At 47.5% G+C, this 26,423-nt stretch overlaps 1 protein-coding gene across 2 annotated transcripts in view; it reads right to left on the reverse strand.

Moving 5' to 3' along the window:
• wwtr1 (WW domain containing transcription regulator 1) overlaps window positions 1-26,423 on the reverse strand; it is a 77,000-nt gene that overhangs the window by 9,144 nt on the left and 41,433 nt on the right. The window contains exons 3-5 of one of the 2 annotated variants that reach the window (XM_029708170.1): window positions 8,555-8,790; window positions 2,840-2,970; window positions 2,271-2,386 (exon numbers count right to left, since the gene is read on the reverse strand). In XM_029708170.1, coding sequence (XP_029564030.1) covers window positions 2,271-2,386; window positions 2,840-2,970; window positions 8,555-8,790 — 483 coding nt within the window. Of the gene's footprint in view, window positions 1-2,270; window positions 2,387-2,839; window positions 2,974-8,554; window positions 8,791-26,423 lie in introns of both variants that reach the window. The other variant, XM_029708169.1, reaches the window with a different exon arrangement.

Raw genomic sequence — 26,423 nt, forward strand, 5'->3', positions numbered from 1 at the left:
TGTTAGTGGCGGTAGTAGTAGTGTTAGTGGCGGTAGTAGTAGTGGTAGTGGCGGTAGTAGTAGTGTTAGTGGCGGTAGTAGTAATGGTAGTGGCGGTAGTAGTAATGGTAGTGGCGTAGTAGTAGTGTTAGTGGCGGTAGTAGTAGTGTTAGTGGCGGTAGTAGTAGTGGTAGTGGTGGTAGTAGTAGTGTTAGTGGCGGTAGTAGTAATGGTAGTGGCGGTAGTAGTAATGGTAGTGGCGTAGTAGTAGTGTTAGTGGCGGTAGTAGTAGTGTTAGTGGCGGTAGTAGTAGTGTTAGTGGCGGTAGTAGTAATGGTAGTGGCGGTAGTAGTAGTGTTAGTGGCGGTAGTAGTAATGGTAGTGGCGGTAGTAGTAATGGTAGTGGCGGTAGTAGTAATGGTAGTGGCGGTAGTAGTAATGGTAGTGGCGGTAGTAGTAATGGTAGTGCGGTAGTAGTAGTAGTAATGGTAGTGGTGGTAGTAGTAGTAATGGTAGCAGTGGTAGTAGTAGTAATGGTAGCGGTGGTAGTAGTAGTAATGGTAGCAGTGGTAGTAGTAATGGTAGCGGTGGTAGTAGTAGTAGTAATGGTAGCGGTGGTAGTAGCAGTAATGGTAGCAGTGGTAGTAGTAGTAATGGTAGCAGTGGTAGTAGTAGTAATGGTAGCAGTGGTAGTAGTAGTAGTAATGGTAGCGGTGGTAGTAGTAGTAATGGTAGCAGTGGTAGTAGTAGTAATGGTAGCAGTGGTAGTAGTAGTAATGGTAGCAGTGGTAGTAGTAGTAATGGTAGCAGTGGTAGTAGTAGTAATGGTAGTGGTGGTAGTAGTAGTAATGGTAGCAGTGGTAGTAGTAGTAGTAATGGTAGCAGTGGTAGTAGTGGTAATGGTAGTGCTGGTAGTAGTAATGGTAGTAGTAGTAATGGTAGTGGTGGCCTCCCCTGTGGCTCAGTTGGTAGAGTATGGTGTTTGCAACGCCAGGGTTGTGGGTTCGATTCCCACGGGGGGCCAGTACAAAAAATAAATATATATATATATATTTTTTTAAATGCATTAAATGAAATGTATGCATTCACTACTGTAAGTCGCTCTGGATAAGAGTGTCTGCTAAATGACTAAAATGTAAAATGTAAATGTGGTAGTGGTAGTGGTAGTGGTGGTGGTAGTGGTGGTAGTAATAGTGATGGTGGTAATGGTAGTGGCGGTAATGGTAATGGTAGTGGCGGTAGTAGTAATAGTGATGGTAGTAATGGTAGTGGCGGTAGTAGTAATGGTAGTGGCGGTAGTAGTAGTGTTAGTGGCGGTAGTAGTAGTGGTAGTGGCGGTAGTAGTAGTGTTAGTGGCGGTAGTAGTAGTGTTAGTGGCGGTAGTAGTAGTGTTAGTGGCGGTAGTAGTAGTGTTAGTGGCGGTAGTAGTAGTGTAGTGGCGGTAGTAGTAATGGTAGTGGCGGTAGTAGTAATGGTAGTGGCGGTAGTAGTAGTGTTAGTGGCGGTAGTAGTAGTGTTAGTGGCGGTAGTAGTAGTGTTAGTGGCGGTAGTAGTAATGGTAGTGGCGGTAGTAGTAGTGTTAGTGGCGGTAGTAGTAGTGTTAGTGGCGGTAGTAGTAGTGTTAGTGGCGGTAGTAGTAGTGTTAGTGGCGGTAGTAGTAGTGTTAGTGGCGGTAGTAGTAGTGTTAGTGGCGGTAGTAGTAGTGTTAGTGGCGGTAGTAGTAATGGTAGTGGCGGTAGTAGTAATGGTAGTGGCGGTAGTAGTAGTGTTAGTGGCGGTAGTAGTAATGGTAGTGGCGGTAGTGGTGGTAATGGTGGTAGTGGTGGTAATGATAGTGGTAGTGGTAGTGGTGGTGGTGGTAGTAGTAGTAGTAGTAGTGGTAGTAGTAATGGTAGTGGTGGTGGTGGTAGTAGTAGTAGTAGTAGCAGTAGTAGTAGTGGTAGTAGTAATGGTAGTGGTGATGGTAGTAGTAGTAGTAGTAGTAGCAGTAGTAGTAATGGTAGTGGTGATGGTAGTGGTGGTGGTAGTAGTGGTGGTACTGATGTAATGATGATGATGACAGTTCCATTTTCCATGTTTAGCCTTTTATCGTCACTATTATTTATTATATTTCCACTATTGACTTTAGTTTTTTATTTGTATTATTGTTCATTATTTTTATTACAATGTTTATTAAATACATTGTTGCTTTGGCAAAAACAGACGCAATGTTTTTCATGCCAATAAAGTAGCTTGAATTTGAGAGTGAGAGAACGAGAAGGTGAGAGAGACAGCCGGAGAAAGTGTACTACCTGTGTCCATCTCCTCCATGTTATTCAGGAAGTCCTCTGGGGTGGTGGGGATGCTGTAACAGCCCAGCCCCAGGCCACTGTCTGTGCTCTGCTCTCGGGAGTGCTGGAAGTGACCACTGTGGATCACAGAGGAAGAAAAACAAACCTATTAATAAAGTGATCCCATCTAATAACCAGGCTGAGAGTAGAAGGAGAAGAGGGACAGAGGGGGAGTTGAGAAAGAAGGGAGACAGAGGAGGTGTTGAGAAAGAAGGGGGACAGAGGGGGAGTTGAAAGAAGAGGGACAGAGGGGGAGTTGAGAAAGAAGGGAGAATGAGGGAAATAAGAGAGAGAGAGACAGATGAGAAGAAACAGCAGCACATCATTGCAACACTGTATATAGTCATAATATGACATTTGAAATGACTTTTATTCTTTTGGAAATTCTGTAAATGTAATGTTAACTGTTCATTTTTGATTGTTTATTTCACCTTTGTTTATTATCTATTTCACTTGCTTTGGAAGTGTTAACATGTGCTTCCCATGCCAATAAGGCCCTTTGATTTGAATTGAGTCAGGAGTGCACTTGCCTGTTGAGGAAGGGGTCGGCTCCGTTGGTGGGCATGTTGCCCTGGGTCATGGGCTGGGCAGGGTTGCCACCGGGGCTGGGAGCTGGTGCCATGCTCTCAGAGTCCACAGGGAGCTGTCTACACAGGGCCACCTCCTAGGGGGAAGCAATAGGCAGCAGGGGGGAGGGAGAGGAGGGGAGGGGGAGAGAGAAGAGGGGAGGAGAGGGGGAGGAGAGAAGAGGGGTGAGAGGAGAGATTCAAGATTACTGAAACTATGTTCATTATTGTCCAGGAACACATTGTCTACTACACCACGTATTGTCCAGGAACACATTGTGTACTACACCACTTATTGTCCAGGAACACATTGTGTACTACACCACTTATTGTCCAGGAACACATTGTGTACTACACCACGTATTGTCCAGGAACACATTGTGTACTACACCACTTATTGTCCAGGAACACATTGTGTACTACACCACTTATTGTCCAGGAACACATTGTGTACAACACCACTTATTGTCCAGGAACACATTGTGTACTACACTACTTATTGTCCAGGAACACATTGTGTACTACACCACGTATTGTCCAGGAACACATTGTGTACTACACCACTTATTGTCCAGGAACACATTGTGTGCTACACCACTTATTGTCCAGGAACACATTGTGTGCTACACCACTTATTGTCCAGGAACACATTGTGTGCTACACCACTTATTGTCCAGGAACACATTGTGTTCTACACCACTTATTGTCCAGGAACACATTGTGTGCTACACCACTTATTGTCCAGGAACACATTGTGTTCTACACCACTTATTGTCCAGGAACACATTGTGTACTACACTACTTATTGTCCAGGAACACATTGTGTGCTACACCACTTGAGAAACATTTGCTGAGTTCATAACAGAATCTGCTTCTGAACAAAGCAGTGTTTTTACAGCCCTAGAGGAATGAGTGTGTGAATTACACAGCAATTATCTGATGTGAAGACACACACACGCACCTCAGGACGGGATTGGCTAATAGTCTTAAAGGAAGTGGGCTATGGGATAAGTTACAGGTTTGTGGTTGCTGCCGTAAGATAACCTTACCCAAACACACAAAGACAGGTCTACACTGGTGGGACTAGGGGGGTCGACGACTACCCTTCACCTGTGCCACTGCCCTGACATGATATCCAGGGTTGGATCGTGTCAGTCTCCCTGCCTGGGGCACAACTAACTCCTACTGCCCTGACATGATATCCAGGGTTGGATCGTGTCAGTCTCCCTGCCTGGGGCACAACTAACTACCAATGCACAGTCACCTTAGAAATACCAGATTGTCATTCATCTGATGGGCTGTGAGTGTAACAAATGGCTGGATGTATGTTTTAAAAGGGAAGGGGCTTTCCACCCAGGCCGCTGAATAGAGGCTTCATAACAATGCATCTGTAAAGGGAAAGGGCTTTCCACCCAGGCCACGCAATAGAGGCTTCATAACAATGTATGTTTTAAAAGGGAAGGGGCTTTCCACCCAGGCCGCTGAATAGAGGCTTTATAACAATGCATCTGTAAATGGAAAGGGCTTTCCACCCAGGCCACGCAATAGAGGCTTTATAACAATGTCGATAAGTGTGACATTGGAGCTGTATGGACTGAACACAACACATACATGGTAGTGAACAGACAGGTTAAAAGGTAGGTGTGTGTGGTGTGTCCCCAGGTAGGCAGGTAGCCTAGTGGTTAGAGCGTTGGGCTAGTAACAGGAAGGTAAATATCTGCCCCTGAGCAAGGCAGTTAACCCACTGTTCCCCAGGGGCCAAAGACGTGGGTGTTGTTTAATGGAAGACTCTCCAACATAATCCAGGTAGAATCAGGAATTTCCCAGGCCAGAGTTTCTATGTATGCGGATGATTCAACTCTACGCCGAAGACGTGGATGTGGATTAAGGCAGACCCACGCACCTCTCTGATTCAGAGGGGCTGGGTTAAATGCAGAAGACACATTTCAGTTGAATGTATTCAGTTGTACAACTGACTAGGTGTCCCCCTTTCCCTAAATGGAACTATCTCCAGACTGTCAGACAGACCAAAGCAGTGAGATCGTGTTGGGGAGTACAGTGGAAAATAGAGACGCTACTGTCAGAATGTGTGTTACACCCCTATAACATCCTTCATCCTCTCAGACCAAGTATTCACCGCTGGCCAACTACAGGCCATAGCCTTATTGAAGAGCAAGAATGCACACATGCCTCTCTCTTCCCAACCCCACAGGGTGAAGCTTCTCCCCTCTCCCTTCTCATCCCCACAGGGTGAAGCTTCTCCCCTCTCTCTTCCCATCCCCACAGGGTGAAGCTTCTCCCCTCTCCCTTCCCAACCCCACAGGGTGAAGCTTCTCCCCTCTCCCTTCCCAACCCCACAGGGTGAAGCTTCTCCCCTCTCCCTTCTCATCCCCACAGGGTGAAGCTTCTCCCCTCTCCCTTCCCAACCCCACAGGGTGAAGCTTCTCCCCTCTCCCTTCCCAACCCCACAGGGTGAAGCTTCTCCCCTCTCCCTTCCCAAACCCACAGGGTGAAGCTTCTCCCCTCTCCCTTCTCATCCCCACAGGGTGAAGCTTCTCCCCTCTCCCTTCTCATCCCCACAGGGTGAAGCTTCTCCCCTCTCCCTTCTCAACCCCACAGGGTGAAGCTTCTCCCCTCTCCCTTCTCAACCCCACAGGGTGAAGCTTCTCCCCTCTCCCTTCTCATCCCCACAGGGTGAAGCTTCTCCCCTCTCCCTTCTCATCCCCACAGGGTGAAGCTTCTCCCCTCTCCCTTCTCATCCCCACAGGGTGAAGCTTCTCCCCTCTCCCTTCTCAACCCCACAGGGTGAAGCTTCTCCCCTCTCCCTTCCCTTCCCCACAGGGTGAAGCTTCTCCCCTCTCCCTTCCCTTCCCCACAGGGTGAAGCTTCTCCCCTCCCCTCTCCCTTCCCAACCCCACAGGGTGAAGCTTCTCCCCTCTCCCTTCTCATCCCCACAGGGTGAAGCTTCTCCCCTCTCCCTTCCCCACAGGGTGAAGCTTCTCCCCTCTCCCTTCTCATCCCCACAGGGTGAAGCTTCTCCCCTCTCTCTTCCCATCCCCACAGGGTGAAGCTTCTCCCCTCTCCCTTCCCAACCCCACAGGGTGAAGCTTCTACCCTCTCCCTTCCCAACCCCACAGTGTGAAGCTTCTCCCCTCTCCCTTCTCAACCCCACAGGGTGAAGCTTCTCCCCTCTCTCTTCCCAACCCCACAGGGTGAAGCTTCTCCCCTCTCCCTTCCCAACCCCACAGGGTGAAGCTTCTCCCCTCTCCTTCTCAACCCCACAGGGTGAAGCTTCTCCCCTCTCCCTTCTCAACCCCACAGGATGAAGCTTCTCCCCTCTCCCTTCTCAACCCCACAGGCTGAAGCTTCTCCCCTCTCCCTTCTCATCCCCACAGGGTGAAGCTTCTCCCCTCTCCCTTCTCATCCCCACAGGGTGAAGCTTCTCCCCTCTCCCTTCTCATCCCCACAGGGTGAAGCTTCTCCCCTCTCCCTTCTCAACCCCACAGGGTGAAGCTTCTCCCCTCTCCCTTCCCTTCCCCACAGGGTGAAGCTTCTCCCCTCTCCCTTCCCTTCCCCACAGGGTGAAGCTTCTCCCCTCCCCTCTCCCTTCCCAACCCCACAGGGTGAAGCTTCTCCCCTCTCCCTTCTCATCCCCACAGGGTGAAGCTTCTCCCCTCTCCCTTCTCAACCCCACAGGGTGAAGCTTCTCCCCTCTCCCTTCCCCACAGGGTGAAGCTTCTCCCCTCTCCCTTCTCATCCCCACAGGGTGAAGCTTCTCCCCTCTCTCTTCCCATCCCCACAGGGTGAAGCTTCTCCCCTCTCCCTTCCCAACCCCACAGGGTGAAGCTTCTACCCTCTCCCTTCCCAACCCCACAGTGTGAAGCTTCTCCCCTCTCCTTCTCATCCCCACAGGGTGAAGCTTCTCCCCTCTCCCTTCCCTTCCCCACAGGGTGAAGCTTCTCCCCTCTCCCTTCCCTTCCCCACAGGGTGAAGCTTCTCCCCTCCCCTCTCCCTTCCCAACCCCACAGGGTGAAGCTTCTCCCCTCTCCCTTCTCATCCCCACAGGGTGAAGCTTCTCCCCTCTCCCTTCTCAACCCCACAGGGTGAAGCTTCTCCCCTCTCCCTTCCCCACAGGGTGAAGCTTCTCCCCTCTCCCTTCTCATCCCCACAGGGTGAAGCTTCTCCCCTCTCTCTTCCCATCCCCACAGGGTGAAGCTTCTCCCCTCTCCCTTCCCAACCCCACAGGGTGAAGCTTCTACCCTCTCCCTTCCCAACCCCACAGTGTGAAGCTTCTCCCCTCTCTCTTCCCAACCCCACAGGGTGAAGCTTCTCCCCTCTCCCTTCCCAACCCCACAGGGTGAAGCTTCTCCCCTCTCCTTCTCAACCCCACAGGGTGAAGCTTCTCCCCTCTCCCTTCTCAACCCCACAGGATGAAGCTTCTCCCCTCTCCCTTCTCAACCCCACAGGCTGAAGCTTCTCCCCTCTCCCTTCTCAACCCCACAGACCCCAGCCAGTGCTCAGGATGGGCCGACAGAGTCACAGCGTTCTGGGTGAGATAAACATTTCCTGGTTGAGGTCGCTGGCTAAGGACAATCATTTTATTGATTTTTTTTAAAGGAGGTTAACAAACGAGTGTGCATCTCTCTCTCTCTATGTGAGCCTGCCTTCCTGTAAGTAGATGATTAGGTGGTCTAGAATAACAGAGAATAGAGTAGCTGGTAGCTACCCCTTTCAGCCACTAGTGGGTGCTAATGTTTACCCCCCCCAACGTCATAGAAAGGCCCAAAGCCTGCGCTCAAAAACAATCTACTGTCCAACTAAGAGCTCCATTTGCTGTCTTTCTGAGATTCTTCTGGGAAACCTTTTTCTCCATGTGCTCGGAAGAGGCAGGTGATGTGCTGGCTTGTGGCCTGTGTGTGTGCTGGTTCTTCTATCCTGGTGGGGACCTAAAATACCCAAAAGACCCCAAAAACAAGAAAAATGTTCCTCGTTGGGCCAAAGGCTATTTTAAGCTTAGGGGATAGGGTTATAATTAGGGTTAGGGGTTAAGTTCAGGGTTTGGGTTAGGGTAAAGAAAATAAGATTTTGAATGGAAATTAGAGACCTGATACATACCCCTAATCAATCCTTCTCTCCTCTTTTCCTCTTAGAGAGACACCTCGACCCGATTTTAGAAATAAAAAATGTAAAAATGTATTCAGGCTAAACCACACTAGCATGTATGCGTACACACGTGTGTGTGTGTGTGTGTGTGTGTGTGTGTGTGTGTGTGTGTGTGTGTGTGTGTGTGTGTGTGTGTGTGTGTGTATACACATGCTAGTGTGGGTTTAGCCTGAATACATTTTTACATTTTTTATTTATAAAATCGGCTCGAAGTGTCTCTCTAAGAGGAAAAGAGGAGAGAAGGATTGATTAGGGGTATGAATCAGGTCTCTCCTGACAGTCTCCGGCGAGTTGTAGGTGTGGGATAAACAGAACAGTGTTGAGACATGGACTGGAGGTCTGAGAATAAAGCAGGCTCTCCTGTGTGGTATTGTTGGCTCTTTCGTAATGCAAAAGACACTTTGGTCTCAATGAGAATTCCCCTGGCTAAATAAAGAGTAAATACTCCAGGACTGAGCAGCAAACCATTGAGGCCCAGCGATGAAGGCCTAGCGATGAAGGCCTAGACTGCCTCACCTGTCTCATGAGCTCCTCCTGGCGTCTCTGGATCCTCTCTCTCTCCAGCTGGATGCGCTGCAGCCTCATCTTCTGCTGGGCACTGACAACCACGCCAAGGGGACTGGACAGGCTCATCATCCCAGCCTGGGAGCTCTGCTGCTGGGTGAGGGAGCCAGGCGAGCCCAAGGCCTGCGCCTGTTGTGGCTGCTGCTGGGTGTGTTGCAGGTGCTGCTGGTGGTGGTGTTGGGACATCACTATGGAAGGAGAGACAGAGAGAAGGGAGGGGGTTGTTATCAGAGCTAGAAAACGATTCCAGTGGACAACAGAGACAAAAAGGTGAGAGGCTTTAAGTCTCTTTTTTTTTGTTAAGGCTGATAATAATGCGATAGTCTGACTGTGCTGATATGTACACAGTACTACTACAGGTCTAGTTCAATCAGGTGAACAGGAGCGGATTGTGAAAACTGAGCTCAGCTCACTAGTTCCATATCACCTCTTTTCACACCACTGCTCTGGGAAAGAATCAGTCCAGATAGTGAGTCAGTGTAGAGATTGATCACCCAGCTGACTGAAGATTGATTATGTTTCTGTGGTAACATGGACTCTTGACAACGTGATGAAAACTTTGCAGCTCCTTGCTGAAACAAGGTGTTGTATTACGTAGGGCGGTCTGACTGACTAAAATAAATCTTTGGTCGACCGAGTTGTCTGTTCTTTCAACCAATCGATTGGTAGAAATTGTAAAACCTGTATTTTTCCCCATATAGACACATCCTATGTGTTATAATCAAATCAAATATATGCACTGAGCTTGTCTGATGCTTTAAGCGCACTGTTTGATGAAATAATTAAGGACACACAAATGACTAGAGGGAGTCCGACAGCAATTGATTTGATTGGGCTCAGACTGCGCTGTGTTAACTAAAAAGACAGCGAGTGACTGACGAGCACCCGTTGTCCCTCTATCCTCCCTGCTGCAGCGACCACCACAGAACATCGGTGTTTATGGTGCTGTCCATGTTTCTGAAGCTGCCATATAATGACAGCCATTTCAGACTGAAAAAGTTTTGTTACCGAAATCTCTAATTTGTTTAGGGACAACATTCCCTATTCCCTTAACCCTTGCTCTCGTTACGTGGACACATGTAAGCATCGCATGCACGCAACCAATAGGGCTTGACCTATAGCATATCATAATCACATCAATAAATTGGTTATAACATGTCCGAACACCATAACATGACAGCAAAATGGATGCAGAGGACATGACAAAAACTCAAAACGGGGGAAGTCAGATATATGGAATAAATTTGACTAGTTGTGGAAAATACTGGAGATCAAGAAAAAGTGCATATTATGTGTGCTAAACAGCTGCTGTTAGATTACAATATTTTTTGTGACTGTTTGGAACAACGTAAACACTAAATAAATCTCTTGTAAGTTTTTTAAATTTTAAAGCCAATATTACAGCAAAGACTAAAAACAGTCGCACGCATTCGTTAATGTAATTGCCGACATGGAACGATTTATTTATTGTTTACGCTAATTATTATAAGGGTCGCTTTATTATTTTACAACTAAAATGCTTGATTACATTTCAAATCATGAATGGTGAGGTGGTGAGGAGAAAATGTGCAGTTTAAAATAAAAATGTAATGTGTACTTTTCGAACGGTTACGGTGACCGTAGCAAGAACACCCAAAGGCAAGGTCTGTGCTCGCATACTCCCTAAAGACCGTCGCCAACATTACTGCTGTTTTTTCCCCCTCTTGAGCCACCGTAGCAACATAGCCAGAAACCGTTCCTCAAAATTCTCTGAATTATTCCAAGATAAATCAAGAAATCTTTCATTCATTTTCGACAGGGTTTTTTCTGGGTTTTTTTGCAGAGGTTTTAGTAGAGTAAATTTACACCAAACTAAGATGTTTGGTGCAGTATTTCTCTAGTGAAAAAAATGCATAAAATGACGAAGGGGTCGTGGACTTCGGCTACAGAACTTCAGCTACCCTAAAAAATAAAAAAAAATAAAAAGGGTGCACGAACAACCGAAGAAACCAAGACAAACAAAAGCATCAAAAAAATTGTCAATTTATGCGCAAACTTTTTTGACTGGGGAAGCTTTACTGTCATCCAAAATGGCATGACCCTACAAACACACACAGTGTACACACACACACACACCAATACTACTTCAGATGTAAACAGTGAACAGAGATTACACAGTCTGCCAAAACACTCAAATAACCTGACCAAGCCTGACCAAACTGTAAACAGAGCATCAGCCACGTACTCTAAAAGCACACCAGTAATATGGATACACTGCTGCTGTGTTTAAGAGAAAGCAGATGGTAAAATTTGACTAACCACCAGCAATAGCATCTAGACTTGGCTATTCCAGACAACAGCTAAAAAGGGGCCAGTACAGTTTGTTTTAGAAAAACTAAACAAAATCAGAGAGCATTGATTTGGGGACATGACTACAGTCTTCAGCCAGGTAATCATCAGATCATTCTACTGAAGACTATTAAATCATTATCAAGCAGTAAGGGGTCGTCTTTGTTACCAGCGGTCGTTAATAATTAGCTTATAGCTAGCCCCTCATGTCCGACTCAAATTCAGTGCGAATACATAGAATCCCCTGCAGCCACACCACTCTACAAAGTCGGCAGACGGTTCACCCACCCCCCATTACATGCTCCAGTGTGAGCCGAGCCCACACCAGCAGCACAGCTCCGGGGTCTATACACCCCACCCCCTGCATCTCATATTTCCAGGTCTTCCACTCTGACATTTCTGCTTGCCCCAACAGGTAGTTTACTAGGCAGTCCCTTCGCCTGTTGGCTACTCTATACCTAGGCCCTGCAACATACCTAGGCCCTCCAACAAGGATTTGCCCCAAACATAACGCATTGTATTCAGGACAAAACAGTGTATTTGCCCCATTATTTGCAAACAGGCTGCATGTTTTGGAATATTTAAATTCTGTACAGGTTTCCTTCTGTCAATTAGGTTAGTATTGTGGAGTAACTAAAATGTTGTTGAGCCATCCTCAGTTATCTCCCATCACAGCCATTAAACTCTAACTGTTTGGCCTCATGGTGAAATCCCTTAGCGGTTTCCTTCCTCTCCAGCAATCTCTGTACTCTACACATTCAATTATCTGTAAGGTCCCTCAGTCGAGCAGTGAATTTCACAGATTTAACAACGAAGACCAGGGAGGATTTCCAGTGGTTTGCAAAGAAGGGCACCTATTGGTAGATACTACAAAGATACAGGCGGAAAATGTGGAAAAGGTCAAGGGGTGTGAATACTTTCTGAAGACACTGTATGTAAAGACCAGATTGAATAGAGAATAATCTGATGGGTGAGAATACACTTGTGAATCTTTGCCCGACAGTCTAAGGCAAGAAACAGCACATGCTTTTTTTTTTTTTTTTTTGGTGCAACTTTTTCAAATCATATGCAAATCGTGCAACATTTAGCCTAACCTATAGGCCTATGTGTTAGGCTAAGGTTCACATCACAACTGAAGTAACCAAATAACTTTAAACCTAGCCTATAAGCCTTAGACTAGAGGTCTGCGCGGGACCCATGTTTTGGTACATCGCCCACCCGCTCCCGCAAGATTTCAGACGGAGCCCACAGGTTTTTTTGTTGTTGTTGCCAACATCCAATGAGTGCATGATTTCATAAGACATTTGCTGTTTTGAATAAAGTAATTTTATTGAAACAAACTCCAGTGTAAACAAACTAATTTGAAGCAGCACAGACAAAAAGTCCCTGCAAGACAGAATACAGTTTTTGGAGGGGGGAACGAGTTCACCTTGTAAACTTGCCAATTCCAAAATCATCTAAACTTGAACTGTCAGTAAGAAAAAGGCTTCTGATAGGCTAACTAGCGCCCAATCACAAGCCATTGTTTCATCGCCTTAAGAAAATGATTAACAACATACTTCCCAGAGGGAACTGGAAGCTGACGATTGCTTTTATAATTCATCACAAGTGACCACAAACTCAAATCACGTCGGAGAATTGTTTTTACCACCACTACTGGTTTGAAGCAGGCGCATGGTCCTGTGGTGATCCAGTGAGCCCCAGTAAGAGGAGAGACACAAGCAGCCAGAATAAGAGCGAGGAATTCATCTGATAGATATGTGGTTTTATAACAATTCACAACGCATTTACAACCATTATGTAACACATTTACAACCATTATGAAATCATTTGCAGGACTATTCCGATCACGTCGCACACTTCAATTCTTTTTTTTTTTTACACAACCGGTGTAGTCTAGATAGCATATTAAAAAACGTACCCGCAGAAAGCGCTTCCTCCATTTATAATTAGAGGCTATGGGTGTTGACTTTGTGGGCCATTCTGAATAAAAAAATGATTCCACACATATTAGTAGGCTAAATAAGGACCAGATTAAATTGAGAATACTCTGACGGGAGAGATTATCATCAAGTGCTTGTCAAATTGTGAATGACAGACTGATGAAGTGTGTACAGCCCGTGTAAGAAACATGAGCAGAGCTCATGCCTTTCATGTGACTTTTTTCAAAATCATCATAAGAGTCTCATCATGCAGCCATAGAATGTATTAGAAATCAAAACATACAGCCCAACGTTTATAGAACTAAAATGGCATAAATAACTAAATGTGGAGCTAAAAAGGCACATGGCACAGAAAGCAGACAGTCTGGTGATTTCACTGTGGAGAGTCGTTCCGCGGCCTCCCGGGAAACGCAGTGGTCTAAGGCACTGCATCGCAGTGCTAGCTGCGACCGGGATGTCCATGGGGCGACGCACAATTGGCTCAGCGTCGTCCGGGTTAAGGGAGGGTTTGGCCGGCAGGGATATCCTTGTCTCATCGCACACTAGCGACTCCTGTGGCGGGCCGGGCGCAGTGCACGCTGACACAGTCGCCAGGTGTACGGTGTTTCCTCCGACACATTGGTGCGGCTGGCTTCCAGGTTAAGTGGGCGTTGTGTCAAGAAGCAGTGTGGCTTGGTTGGGTTGTGTTTCAGAGGATGCATGGCTCTCGACCTTCGCCTCTCCCGAGCGATGAGACAAGACTGTAACTACCAATTGGAAACCACGAAATTGGGGAGAAAAAAATTATTTAAAAAATAAATAATAAACTCTTTCCCCCTGTCAGGACATCGGTTTGACCTTTCCCTCCATCTCACAGTCCCTTGCCTCCTCTCTTCTCCCCCTGTCAGGACATCGGTTTGCCCTCTCCCTTTCCCTCCATCTCACAGTCCGTTGCCTCCTCTCTTCTCCCTCTTTCCCCCTGTCAGGACATCGGTTTGCCCTCTCCCTTTCCCTCCATCTCACAGTGCGTTGCCTCCTCTCTTCTCCCTCTTTCCCCCTGTCAGGACATCGGTTTGCCCTCTCCCTTTCCCTCCATCTCACAGTGCGTTGCCTCCTCTCTTCTCCCTCTTTCCCCCTGTCAGGACATCAGTTTGCCCTCTCCCTTTCCCTCCATCTCACAGTCCTTTGCCTCCTCTCTTCTCCCTCTTTCCTTGGCAGTTCAGTGTGTCTCTCTCTCCCCATCTGTCAGCTGGACTTGGATGAAGAGCAAAGGAACCTACATAGTTTACCTAACCTCAACACAGACTCAATGCGTGAGTTAGACATAATACAGGGAGAAAAACTATTTCAGGCATAGCTGTCATGAAATGTATGATTTCACCTTCTTTTCTATAAAGCAACACATTTGTGGTTTTCCTCAGAGCCCCTTGATGTGACATAACCTACTTCATACCGTAATCTTCCTATTAAACTCAATGATGTCATTCCCAGAGGCTCAATGCACGGCCATTTTAGATACAAAGCTGTTAGTTGCAACAGTCTCCATGTTTGGTGATGGGAGCAGACAGGAAAAGGCAGGTTATTCTGGGGGAAGCTCAGCAGAGTTGTCACTAGCTGGCATAGACACAAAGTAAAAACTAAATCTGATTTTAAACCAAACTTTAACCACACTGCTAACCATAATGCCTAACTCTAACCTTAAAATGAAGACCAAAATGCTAATGTTTGTTTTCATACATTTTTACAAGATAGACAATTTTGACATTACAGCTGTCCCATCTAGTGTAAATCGCTCAGTTCTGCCCCTGAACAAGGCCGTCATTGTAAATAAGAATTTGTTCTTAACTGACTTGCCTAGTTAAATAAAGGATATATATATATATATATATATATATATATGATATTCAAACACATCAAATAGATGATGGGAATATGGAATTATTCCTTGTTTTTATAAAACCAAATATAGCCAGAGTAGAGGCATTAGGTTTGGATAGGGGCCAAACAGACAGATGGTATGCATGCAACCGCACACAGAAACACAGAGCAGCATCTTTAGGGTCGGGTCTGGGACACGGCGGGACACACCCTATAAGAGAGCACAGATTGGGGCTGCAGAAAACAGACTGCAGTCTGCCCAGATGTGCAGAGCTCCACACTGCCTCAGCCACAAGTTAAATAACACTCCTATACAACCTCCTGCTCCCCCACCCTCTTCTCTTCTGCTCTCCCTCCCACACTCCTATCCTCCACCTCTCCAAAGTCTCCTCGACTTACTCTCCCCACCCTCTTCTCTTCTGCTCTCCCTCCCACACTCTTATCCTCCCCCTCACCCTCTCCAAAGTCTCCTCGAGTTACTCTCCCCACCCTCTTCTCTTCTGCTCTCCCTCCCACACTCCTATCCTCCCCCTCACCCTCTCCAAAGTCTCCTCGACTTACTCTCCCCACCCTCTTCTCCTCTCCCACACTCCTATCCTCCCCCTCACCCTCTCCAAAGTCTCCTCGACTTACTCTCCCCACCCTCTTCTCCTCTCCCACACTCTTATCCTCCCCCTCACCCTCTCCAAAGTCTCCCCACCCTCCTCTTCGAGGCTAGCACCGGGTGTCACACCGACCGACTACCATGATGGAAAACACATGATCAGATAGATTACAGCAACGAGACGACGAGCCAGCAACCCCTCACAGCTCCCAGTCACGATATCAGCAGAGAGAGAGTTGGGGTAAGGGAGAGAGCAGCAGTAAAATGGAGGTGGTAAGGGAGAGAGGGGGGGAGAGAAAAGGGGAGAGAGCGAGAGAGAAAAGGGGAGAGAGCGAGAGAGAAAAAAGGGGAGAGAGCGAGCAAGAGAGAGAGAGCGAGCAAGAGAGAGAGAGAAGTAGAGCAGGAAAGGGAGAAGGGGAGACAGTAAGTACTAAGTCTTAGTGGGGATGCTCTGCCAACAAAGACCTTCTTGTTTCGTTTACTTCCCAGAAACAGCTGTCCAACAGGGTCAGAGAAAGAAAAAAAACTGGAAAAACTGAGAAACACTTCCAGTCTCGAAAATCTGCAACGCACTAACACCTACACCATCCCCTGTTCCAAACAAGAGCTCCCTAACACACAGGAGGTTGTCCTCTGAGACTGCCTGTGCGTGAGAAGAGTGTAAGCACTTCTGCCTGCCTGGCCCCCGACCACTATCCACACACATATGCATGCATACACACACTCTGTCCCCCTTACATGTGTCACTTTCACATGAACTCCCTCAGCTCTCTTATCAAATGTAATGCACACTGACAGATATTAACTGGTGCACTGTGTGTCAGGGAGTTCTCTGTGTGTCAGGGAGCTCTCTGTGTGTCAGGGAGCTCTCTGTGTGTCAGGGAGCTCTCTGTGTGTTCTGTGTGTCAGGGAGCTCTCTGTGTGTTCTGTGTGTCAGGGAGCTCTCTGTGTGTTCTGTGTGTCAGGGAGCTCTCTGCGTGTCAGGGAGCTCTCTGCGTGTCAGGAGCTCTCTGCGTGTCAGGGAGCTCTCTGCGTGTCAGGGAGCTCTCTGCGTGTCAGGGAGCTCTCTGCGTGTCAGGGAGCTCTCTGCGTGTCAGGGAGCTCTCTGCGTGTCAGGGAGCTCTCTGCGTGTCAGGGAGCTCTCTGCGTGTCAGGGAGCTCTCTGCGTGTCAGGGAGCTCTCTGCGTGTCAGGGAGCTCTCTGCGTGTCAGGGAGCTCTCTGCGTGTCAGGGAGCTCTCTGCGTGTCAGGGAGCTCTCTGCGTGTCAGGGAGCTCTCTGCGTGTCAGGGAGCTCTCTGCGTGTCAGGGAGCTCTCTGCGTGTCAGGGAGCTCTCTGTGTGTTAGGGAGCTCTCTGTGCAATAGGAACCCTGTTTGGGCGGCTGGCTGGGGGAGAGAGGGAGTCACAAGTCTGGCATAAAACTCTTGTAAATAGGCATAATAACATGAACTATAAGTTAATGTTTTCCATATTCATCAAAATGAGTTATTTTTGTTGTCAAGGGTAACAGAGTAATGTAGTGTTGATATAACGGCCCTATAAAATCTGTGATGTGGAGAACGCGGGTAGAATCACAGAATCCAACAATATACAAAAAAACCTATTGAAACTTATTGGGAAAATGTATTAATATGAATTAAGAATAAGACCTAATGCATCAGTATTCGTGTTTTCCTTCATCTGTCTGATTAGGCAACGTAGGAAAACTGAATAAAATTAGGGCGCTTTATAGGGCCTTATGTTACGATCCACTCCTAGTGGTTTAAATCAGTCTCCAGGAAGAAAACAATGAACACCACTTAAATTCTCCTCTGCAGTTCTGCCTGGGTCGGTCTCTTGCCACATCTCTCTAGGGACCTGACAGGGTCGGTCTCTTGCCACATCTCTCTAGGGACCTGACAGGGTCGGTCTCTTGCCACATCTCTCTAGGGACCTGACAGGGTCGGTCTCTTGCCACATCTCTCTAGGGACCTGACAGGGTCGGTCTCTTGCCACATCTCTCTAGGGACCTGACAGGGTCGGTCTCTTGCCACATCTCTCTAGGGACCGAAGGGTCTGCATCTCTCTAGGGACCTGACAGGGTCGGTCTCTTGCCACATCTCTCTAGGGACCTGACAGGGTCGGTCTCTTGCCACATCTCTCTAGGGACCTGACAGGGTCGGTCTCTTGCCACATCTCTCTAGGGACCTGACAGGGTCGGTCTCTTGCCACATCTCTCTAGGGACCTGACAGGGTCGGTCTCTTGCCACATCTCTCTAGGGACCTGACAGGGTCGGTCTCTTGCTACATCTCTCTAGGGACCTGACAGGGTTTTGTGGCGAGTTGGAGCTCCACAGATAACCCAGTATCTGGGTGAGGAACGTGATGAGAAGAGAGGCTCCCTGGACACTTCCCTATCATATCATTCTGGCCTCCGTCATCAGACCCCCGGCCTGGCTTCTGTTATCAGACCTCTGTTATCAGACCCCTGTCATCAGTCCTGGGAGACCCCGTCAGTAGTCCAACTGGTGATGCTGCCGAGACTGACCAGAGTTCATAGTCCACCCTCCAGGCTCTCGAGACAAGGGGTATGAATACTTTTTGAAGGCACTGTAGCTTTTCACAGGCAAAGCTCTGCCCCTAGGGGGCACAGAGTTAAGGGGTCAAGGGTCAGGTATGATGGATCAAGGTGCACAGTTTGATTAGTTCAGTGCTAGTGTGTGATCAGGGGACTTTAAGGGTGAATGGGGTTGATCGGTTGGTTGGGTTGATCTGTTGGTTGGGTTGGAGGGTTGATCTGTTGGTTGGGTTGGAGGGTTGATCGGTTGGTTGGGTTGGAGGGTTGGAGGGTTGATCGGTTGGAGGGTTGATCGGTTGGTTGGGTTGGAGGGTTGATCGGTTGGAGGGTTGATCGGTTGGAGGGTTGATCGGTTGGAGGGTTGATCGGTTGGAGGGTTGATCGGTTGGAGGGTTGATCGGTTGGAGGGTTGATCGGTTGGTTGGGTTGATCGGTTGGAGGGTTGATCGGTTGGAGGGTTGATCGGTTGGTTGGGTTGGAGGGTTGGAGGGTTGATCGGTTGGAGGGTTGGTTGGGTTGGAGGGTTGATCGGTTGGAGGGTTGATCGGTTGGAGGGTTGATCGGTTGGAGGGTTGATCGGTTGGAGGGTTGATCGGTTGGAGGGTTGATCGGTTGGAGGGTTGATCGGTTGGTTGGGTTGATCGGTTGGAGGGTTGATCGGTTGGAGGGTTGATCGGTTGGTTGGGTTGATCGGTTGGAGGGTTGATCGGTTGGAGGGTTGATCGGTTGGAGGGTTGATCGGTTGGTTGGGTTGATCGGTTGGAGGGTTGATCGGTTGGAGGGTTGATCGGTTGGAGGGTTGATCGGTTGGAGGGTTGATCGGTTGGAGGGTTGATCGGTTGGAGGGTTGATCGGTTGGAGGGTTGATCGGTTGGTTGGGTTGATCGGTTGGTTGGGTTGATCGGTTGGAGGGTTGATCGGTTGGTTGGGTTGATCGGTTGGAGGGTTGATCGGTTGGAGGGTTGATCGGTTGGAGGGTTGATCGGTTGGTTGATCGGTTGGTTGGGTTGGAGGGTTGATCGGTTGGTTGGGTTGGAGGGTTGATCGGTTGGTTGGGTTGATCGGTTGGTTGGGTTGATCGGTTGGTTGGGTTGATCGGTTGGTTGGGTTGGAGGGTTGATCGGTTGGTTGTGTTGATCGGTTGGAGGGTTGGTTGGGTTGGAGGGTTGATCAGGTAGTGATTTGGAGGGTGGGACAGGGGGGGTTACTTACTGAGGCGAGCGTCCACACGCGGGTCGAGCCAGGACATTCGTTGTGTTTTGTGGTCAATGAAGTAGATTTCTCCCTGAGGATTTTCAACCTGCTCCCAGCCATCAGGCAGCTCCCAGCCATCAGGCAGCTCCCCTGTTCACAAGCAGCAGCAACACCACGTCAGCCAGAGTACTTCACCTTTACCATGCCCAGAGAAATCTGATTAAAATGACTAGTATTGTCATTCCTAATTCTATGGCTATAGCTTTACCATGGCTGACTGATGCAGTTCCCTGGGACCACATTTCACAGTAATGTAAATTTGAATGGACAATAAAAAGGTTTTTGGTGATTTAAAATCTTTGGGATTTGGAACAGAAACGGGTCTAACTGACTAACCTTCAACAGCTGTTCCTCAGTTACTGACCTATTTCTTTACCTTTTTGTTCCATCGGGTGACTGGATTAAGAATACAAATCAAAGAGTGGAAGTGGAGTAGAGAGCTTCTCAACTGTCCAGTCTTGATGAGTCAACATGGGCAACAGTGGAGATAAGAGGAATCATGACTAGAGCTAAATCTGAGAACTGCTGAGTCACCACCGAGTGGGATCAGGGGTCACTCACTGGGTTGCCATGGGAGATAGAACACAGGGCAAAGGGACGGGAAATTCCACTGAATCTATTGTAGAATTACAGGGACAGCGGCCATCGTCAGCCTTGGTAACGGAGAGACACAGCCTTGATTACTTGTGTGTCTTGGGAGTTGGCTTGTGAACATAGACACTTTTCCATTCTCTATAAGTTAATTGACAATGAAGTACATATCTTAAAAATCTGGCGTTTTAGTGCAGGTCTGAAACAAAACCTTGCACACCATCACCTCTCTAGGGCCAGGATTGATGATGACAACTCTAGAAACAAGAATCACAACACTCCTCAAGGAGTAGACAGCATGATCTAAAAATCAGTAATCATATGCCTATGAACCAGAATTATACTGTTGGCACTGAGGTGGTGTGCCCTAGCAGGAAGTCCACTGTGTGCAGCTCACCAAGCACTAATATAAATAACCAGAGGATGTCTACCTCCGCTAAACTTCCCAGTAAAGCAAGAAAAACATTCAAGCATCCCATAAGTGTTAAAAACAGCCGAAGTTAACAAGATTCACGAAATCAATAATTTGCTAGTAACAGATTGACATTCGCATTCTGACAATCTCTGAAACTCACTTTGATAATACCCATGTTTTGTCGTGATTCATATTTTTTTATCTAGGCAAGTCAGTTGAGAACAAATTCTTATTTTATGATGACGGCCTACCCCGGCCGAACCCTCCCCTAACGACGCTGGGCCAATTGTGCGCCACCCTATAGAACTCCCGATCACGGACGGTTTTGATACAGCATGGGAACGAATCAGGAACGAGCCACTCGGGAGACCTTAAAGCCCTTATGTTGTTGATGTAATGAATATTTGTTGGCGACAAAGACAAAATGTACATAAAAGAATGATAGTAAAAAGCATTGGAGCACCTTAAATTACATTTTGGGCAAAAAAAGATAACTCCTCTCCCTCATTCATTAAATCAGATGGCTCATCCATCACAAAAACCACTGATACTGCCAATTACTTTAATAATGTTATCATTGGCAAGACTTGCGAACTTAGGCAATGACATGCCAGCAACAAATGCTGACACTACACATCCAAGTATATCTGACCAAATTATGAAAGACAAACATTATACTTTTTTTTCTCATAAAGTAAGTGTGGAGGAGGTCAGAAAAAATATTGTTGTTTATCAACAATGACAAGCCACCAGGATCTGACAACCTGGATGGAATATTACGAAGGATAATAGCGGACGATATTGCCACGTCTTCAATTTAAGCCTTCTAGAAAGTGTGTGCCATCAGGCCTGGAGTGAAGCAAAAGTTGTTCCCCTACCTGAGAAAAGTAAAGCCCCCTTTACTGGCTCAGATAGCCGACAAGATACAATGCTATTTTTACAGTTAACAAATTGATAGACTTTCACCACACTTATAGGGAAGGATATTCAACAAGCATAGCACTTACACAAATGACTGATGATTGGCTGAGAGAAATGTATGATAAAAAGATTTGAGGGCTGTTTTGTTAGACTTCAGGGCGGCTTTTGACGTTATCGATCATAGTCTGGTGCTGGAAAAATTTGTGTTATGGCTTTACACCCCCTGCTATAATATGGATAAAGAGTTACCTGTCTAACAGAACACAGAGGGTGTTCTTTAATGGAAGCCTCTCCAACAAAATCCAGGGAGAATCAGGAATTCCACAAGGCAGCTGTCTAGGCCCCTTACTTTTTTCAATCTTTACTAACAACATGCCACTGGCTTTGAGTAAAGCCAGAGTGTCTATGTATGCGGATGACTTAACACTATACACGTCAGTTACTACAGCGAATGAAATGACTGCAACACTTAACAGCTGTAGTTAGTTTCAGAATGGGTGGAAATGATTATGTTTTTCCTAAATATTTCCAAAACAAAGGATTGTATTTGGGATAAATCGTTCACTAAACCCTAAACCTCAACTAAATCATGTAATGAATAATGTGGAAATTAAGCAAGTTCTGGAGACTAAACTGCTTGGAGTAACCCTGGATTGTAAAGTGTCATGGTCAAAACATATTGATACAACATCTTAACAGCACTATCAACAAGGCAGGTCCTACAGGACCTAGTTTTGTCGCACCTGGACTACTGTTCAGTCGTGTGGTCAGGTGCCACAAAAAAGGACTTAGGAAAATTGCAATTGGCTCAGAACAGGGCAGCATGGCTGGCCCTTGGATGTACACAGAGAGCTAATATTAATAATATGCATGTCAATCTCTCCTGGCTCCAAGTGGAGGAGAGATTGACTTCATCACTACTTGTATTTGTTTGAGGTATTGACATGTTGAATGCACCCATGCATACCCCACAAGACATGTCACAAGAGGTTTCTTCACAGTCCCCAAGTCCAGAACAGACTATGGGGAGGTGCAAAGTACTACATACTACGACATACTATACATATTCCATATCAAGTAACTCATGCCAGCAGTAAAATTAGATTTAAAAAATAAAACGTATAGAACAGCGGGACTGTGAAGCAACACAAACATAGGTACATGCATACAAACACACGACATAGATACGCACTACACACACACACACACACACGTTATAGATATGTGGTAGTAGAATGTATTGTAAATGTTTTTCAAATGTATAACCTTCATTTAGCTGGACCCCAGGAAGAGTAGCTGCTGCCTTGGCAGGAACTAATGGGGATCATAATAAATCCCAGGAAGAGTAGCTGCTGCCTTGGCAGGAACTAATGGGGATCTATAATAAATCCCAGGAAGAGTAGCTGCTGCCTTGGCAGGAACTAATGGGGATCCATAATAAACCCCAGGAAGAGTAGCTGCTGTCTTGGCATGAACTAATGGGGATCCTTAATAAACCCCAGGAAGAGTAGCTGCTGCCTTGGCAGGAACTAATGGGGATCCATAATAAACCCCAGGAAGAGTAGCTGCTGCCTTGGCAGGAACTAATGGGGATCCATAATAAATCCCAGGAAGAGTAGCTGCTGCCTTGGCAGGAACTAATGGGGATCCTTAATAAACCCCAGGAAGAGTAGCTGCTGCCTTGGCAGGAACTAATGGGGATCCATAATAAACCCCAGGAAGAGTAGCTGCTGCCTTGGCAGGAACTAATGGGGATCCATAATAAACCCCAGGAAGAGTAGCTGCTGCCTTGGCAGGAACTAATGGGGATCCATAATAAACCCCAGGAAGAGTAGCTGCTGCCTTGGAAGGAACTAATGTGGATCCATAATAAACCCCAGGAAGAGTAGCTGCTGCCTTGGCAGGAACTAATGGGGATCTATAATAAATCCCAGGAAGAGTAGCTGCTGCCTTGGCAGGAACTAATGGGGATCTATAATAAATCCCAGGAAGAGTAGCTGCTGCCTTGGCAGGAACTAATGGGGATCCATAATAAACCCCAGGAAGAGTAGCTGCTGCCTTGGAAGGAACTAATGTGGATCCATAATAAACCCCAGGAAGAGTAGCTGCTGCCTTGGCAGGAACTAATGGGGATCTATAATAAATCCCAGGAAGAGTAGCTGCTGCCTTGGCAGGAACTAATGGGGATCTATAATAAATCCCAGGAAGAGTAGCTGCTGCCTTGGCAGGAACTAATGGGGATCTATAATAAATCCCAGGAAGAGTAGCTGCTGCCTTGGCAGGAACTAATGGGGATCCATAATAAACCCCAGGAAGAGTAGCTGCTGCCTTGGCAGGAACTAATGGGGATCTATAATAAATACAACAAATTCAGTTGGTGGCACACTAACCAAAAAAAGGTTGGGAACCAGTGATCTAGTTTGGGATCAAGACCTCTAACTGGAAACCATAGACCTGTCTGTTCAAACCCTGCAGCAGAGCAGAGCTAACGTCCATCTGAGGGAGCAGAGAGAAGGGGAGAGGAGACGAGGAGAACAAAGCAGTGGAAAATATCCATCAGGACAAGAAAGGCAGAGAGAATTCCTCTTCAACAAAGACTGGGGCGTCTGCCAGCATTGTCAACGCCGGAGAGAGGAGGGGTTAGGGGTGTACAACAACTGTACAGAGAGGGGGAGGGAGGCAACCCATGGAGAGAGAGATGCCAATGTTACCCATAATGTTCCTCTGATGTTTGTGTTCAGTTTTCCGTTAGTTATGAGAACCTTAGCAAAAAACCTCCAGAGAAACTATTTAGCATGTTTTGGGGTTTGAGTTAAGAGAACATACCCTTAATGGTCTAGAACATTTCATATTGAATATTCTGAGAACATGGTAACCACATTCTGGGTAAGGTCTGTCTCACATTAAGGGTCTCTTGGAAACATCACTGGAACATTCCTATGCAAACAATAGGTAAGGATCTAATGAGACTGTTAAAAGAGATAAGGAAGCCATTTATCTACTTCCCCAGTCAGATGACCTCCCGGATACCACTTGTATGTCTTGGTGTCCAGTAGGAAGGAAGTTATTATTATTTCATTTCACCTTTATTTAACCAGGTAGGCCAGTTGAGAACAAGTCCTTTATTTAACCAGGTTGGCCAGTTGAGAACAAGTCCTTTATTTAACCAGGTAGGCCAGTTGAGAACAAGTCCTTTATTTAACCAGGTAGGCCAGTTGAGAACAAGTCCTTTATTTAACCAGGTAGGCCAGTTGAGAACAAGTTCTCATTTACAACTGCGACCTGACCAAGATAAAGCAAAACAGTTCGACACAAACAACAACACAGAGTTACACATGGAGTAAAACAAACATACAGTCAATAACACAATATAACAGTCTATATACAGTGTGTACAAATGATGTAAGATAAGGGAGGTAAGGCAATAAATAGGCCATGGTGGCGAAATAATTACAATTTAGCAAGGGGGTAGTTTTGCGAGCCAATGCTAACTAGCGTTAGCGCAATGACTAGAAGTCTACAGGAACAGCTACAATGTTTATTGTTAGGTGGGGGGAGAGAGAGAGCGAGAGAATGAAAGTTTGAGTTGGACATTGAAAGAACAGCCCTGGCACCTGTGAATCAGTCACCAACATCCAAATCAAATACAGATTTTATCATGTGAAAACTTTCCATGGAAGATTGACAGAAACGTGTGTGTGTGTGTGTGTGTCATCACTTCAATAGAGTAGGGGTAGGGCATAGTAGGTAAGTAACTTTTGCATGAGCCTTGTTTTGTCCAAGTCAGAAAGACTCCTGCTCCTATGAGCAGATGTCCTGTTTCTGTAGCGTGAGGCACCTTGCTGTACCAGTACCCCCTGTTTCTGTAGCGTGAGGCACCTTGCTGTACCAGTACCCCCTGTTTCTGTAGCGTGAGGCACCTTGCTGTACCAGTACCCCCTGTTTCTGTAGCGTGAGGCACCTTGCTGTACCAGTACCCCCCCCGGACAGGACGTCTATCGCAGGGTCTAACCCCCAGTCTCTCTCATTAATGCAGAGTGCCAAGCAGAGATGCATCAGGTCCCATTTCCACAGTCTTCAGTACGACTCAGCCGGGGATCAAACGTGTAACCTTTAAATCTCAGGCTGGACACTCACCACAAGGCCACGGAGGAGACAGGAGAAAAACATCCCAGTGGCGTTTCAACAAGTCGAGTGGGGCGTTGTACAGACAATTATTCAGGATGAGAGATTCCATTCATACACTCACACTGACATGCATACACCCAGCCACACCTCTCTCTGTCACAGCCAGCCACCCCCCCTCTCTGTCACAGCCAGCCACCCCCCCTCTCTGTCCCAGCCAGCGACCCCCCCCTCTCTGTCCCAGCCAGCCACCCCCCCTCTCTGTCCCAGCCAGCCCCCCCCCCCTCCCTCTGTCCCAGCCAGCCCCCCCCCCTCCCTCTGTCCCAGCCAGCCCCCCCCTCCCTCTGTCCCAGCCAGCCCCCCCCTCCCTCTGTCCCAGCCCCCCCCCTCTGTCCCAGCCAGCCCCCCCCTCCCTCTGTCCCAGCCCCCCCCCTCTGTCCCAGCCACCCCCCCTCTTTCTGTCCCAGCCACCCCCCTCTTTCTGTCCCACTGTCCTAAATTCCTTCACTTGTTTGCCTCTATCTTCTCCCCCTCCCCTCGCTTTGTTTACCCCTCCACTCCCCTCCACTGCCCACTGCCCTCCACTGCCCACTCTGCCCATCACTCTCCAGCTGTAGACACACCTAAAACGGCCAAACAAGACGAGCGCACACGCACACGCACGCACACAGTAGTGGGGCAGAAGGTAACCTTGATGGTAGGAGCGTTGGACTAGTAACTGAAAGGTTTGCTGGATGAAATCCCTGAGCTGACAAGGTAAAAATCTGCCATTCTGTCCCTGAGCAAGGCAGTTAACCCACTGCATTCAGTTGTACAACAGACAAACCTCTCAACACAATCACAATATCAACTCAAGAGTTGTTCTTCCTGGCATGTTGTCTGTAGAACAAATAACAAAACACGAGGCCTTCCTGGAGTTGAGTTTGACACCCCTGCTTTAGAGAGCGGTGCCCATTGGCCTGTCCCTTTAGAGAGCGGTGCCCATTGGCCTGTCCCTTTAGAGAGCGGTGCCCATTGGCCTGTCCCTTTAGAGAGCGGTGCCCATTGGCCTGTCCCTTTAGAGAGAGGTGCCCATTGGCCTGTCCCTTTAGAGAGCGGTGCCCATTGGCCTGTCCCTTTAGAGAGCGGTGCCCATTTGCCTGTCCCTTTAGAGAGCGGTGCCCATTGGCCTGTCCCTTTAGAGAGCGGTGCCCATTGGCCTGTCCCTTTAGAGAGCGGTGCCCATTG

This window comes from Salmo trutta, chromosome 22 (assembly GCF_901001165.1).
Source record: "Salmo trutta chromosome 22, fSalTru1.1, whole genome shotgun sequence".
Lineage (NCBI taxonomy): Eukaryota > Metazoa > Chordata > Actinopteri > Salmoniformes > Salmonidae > Salmo > Salmo trutta.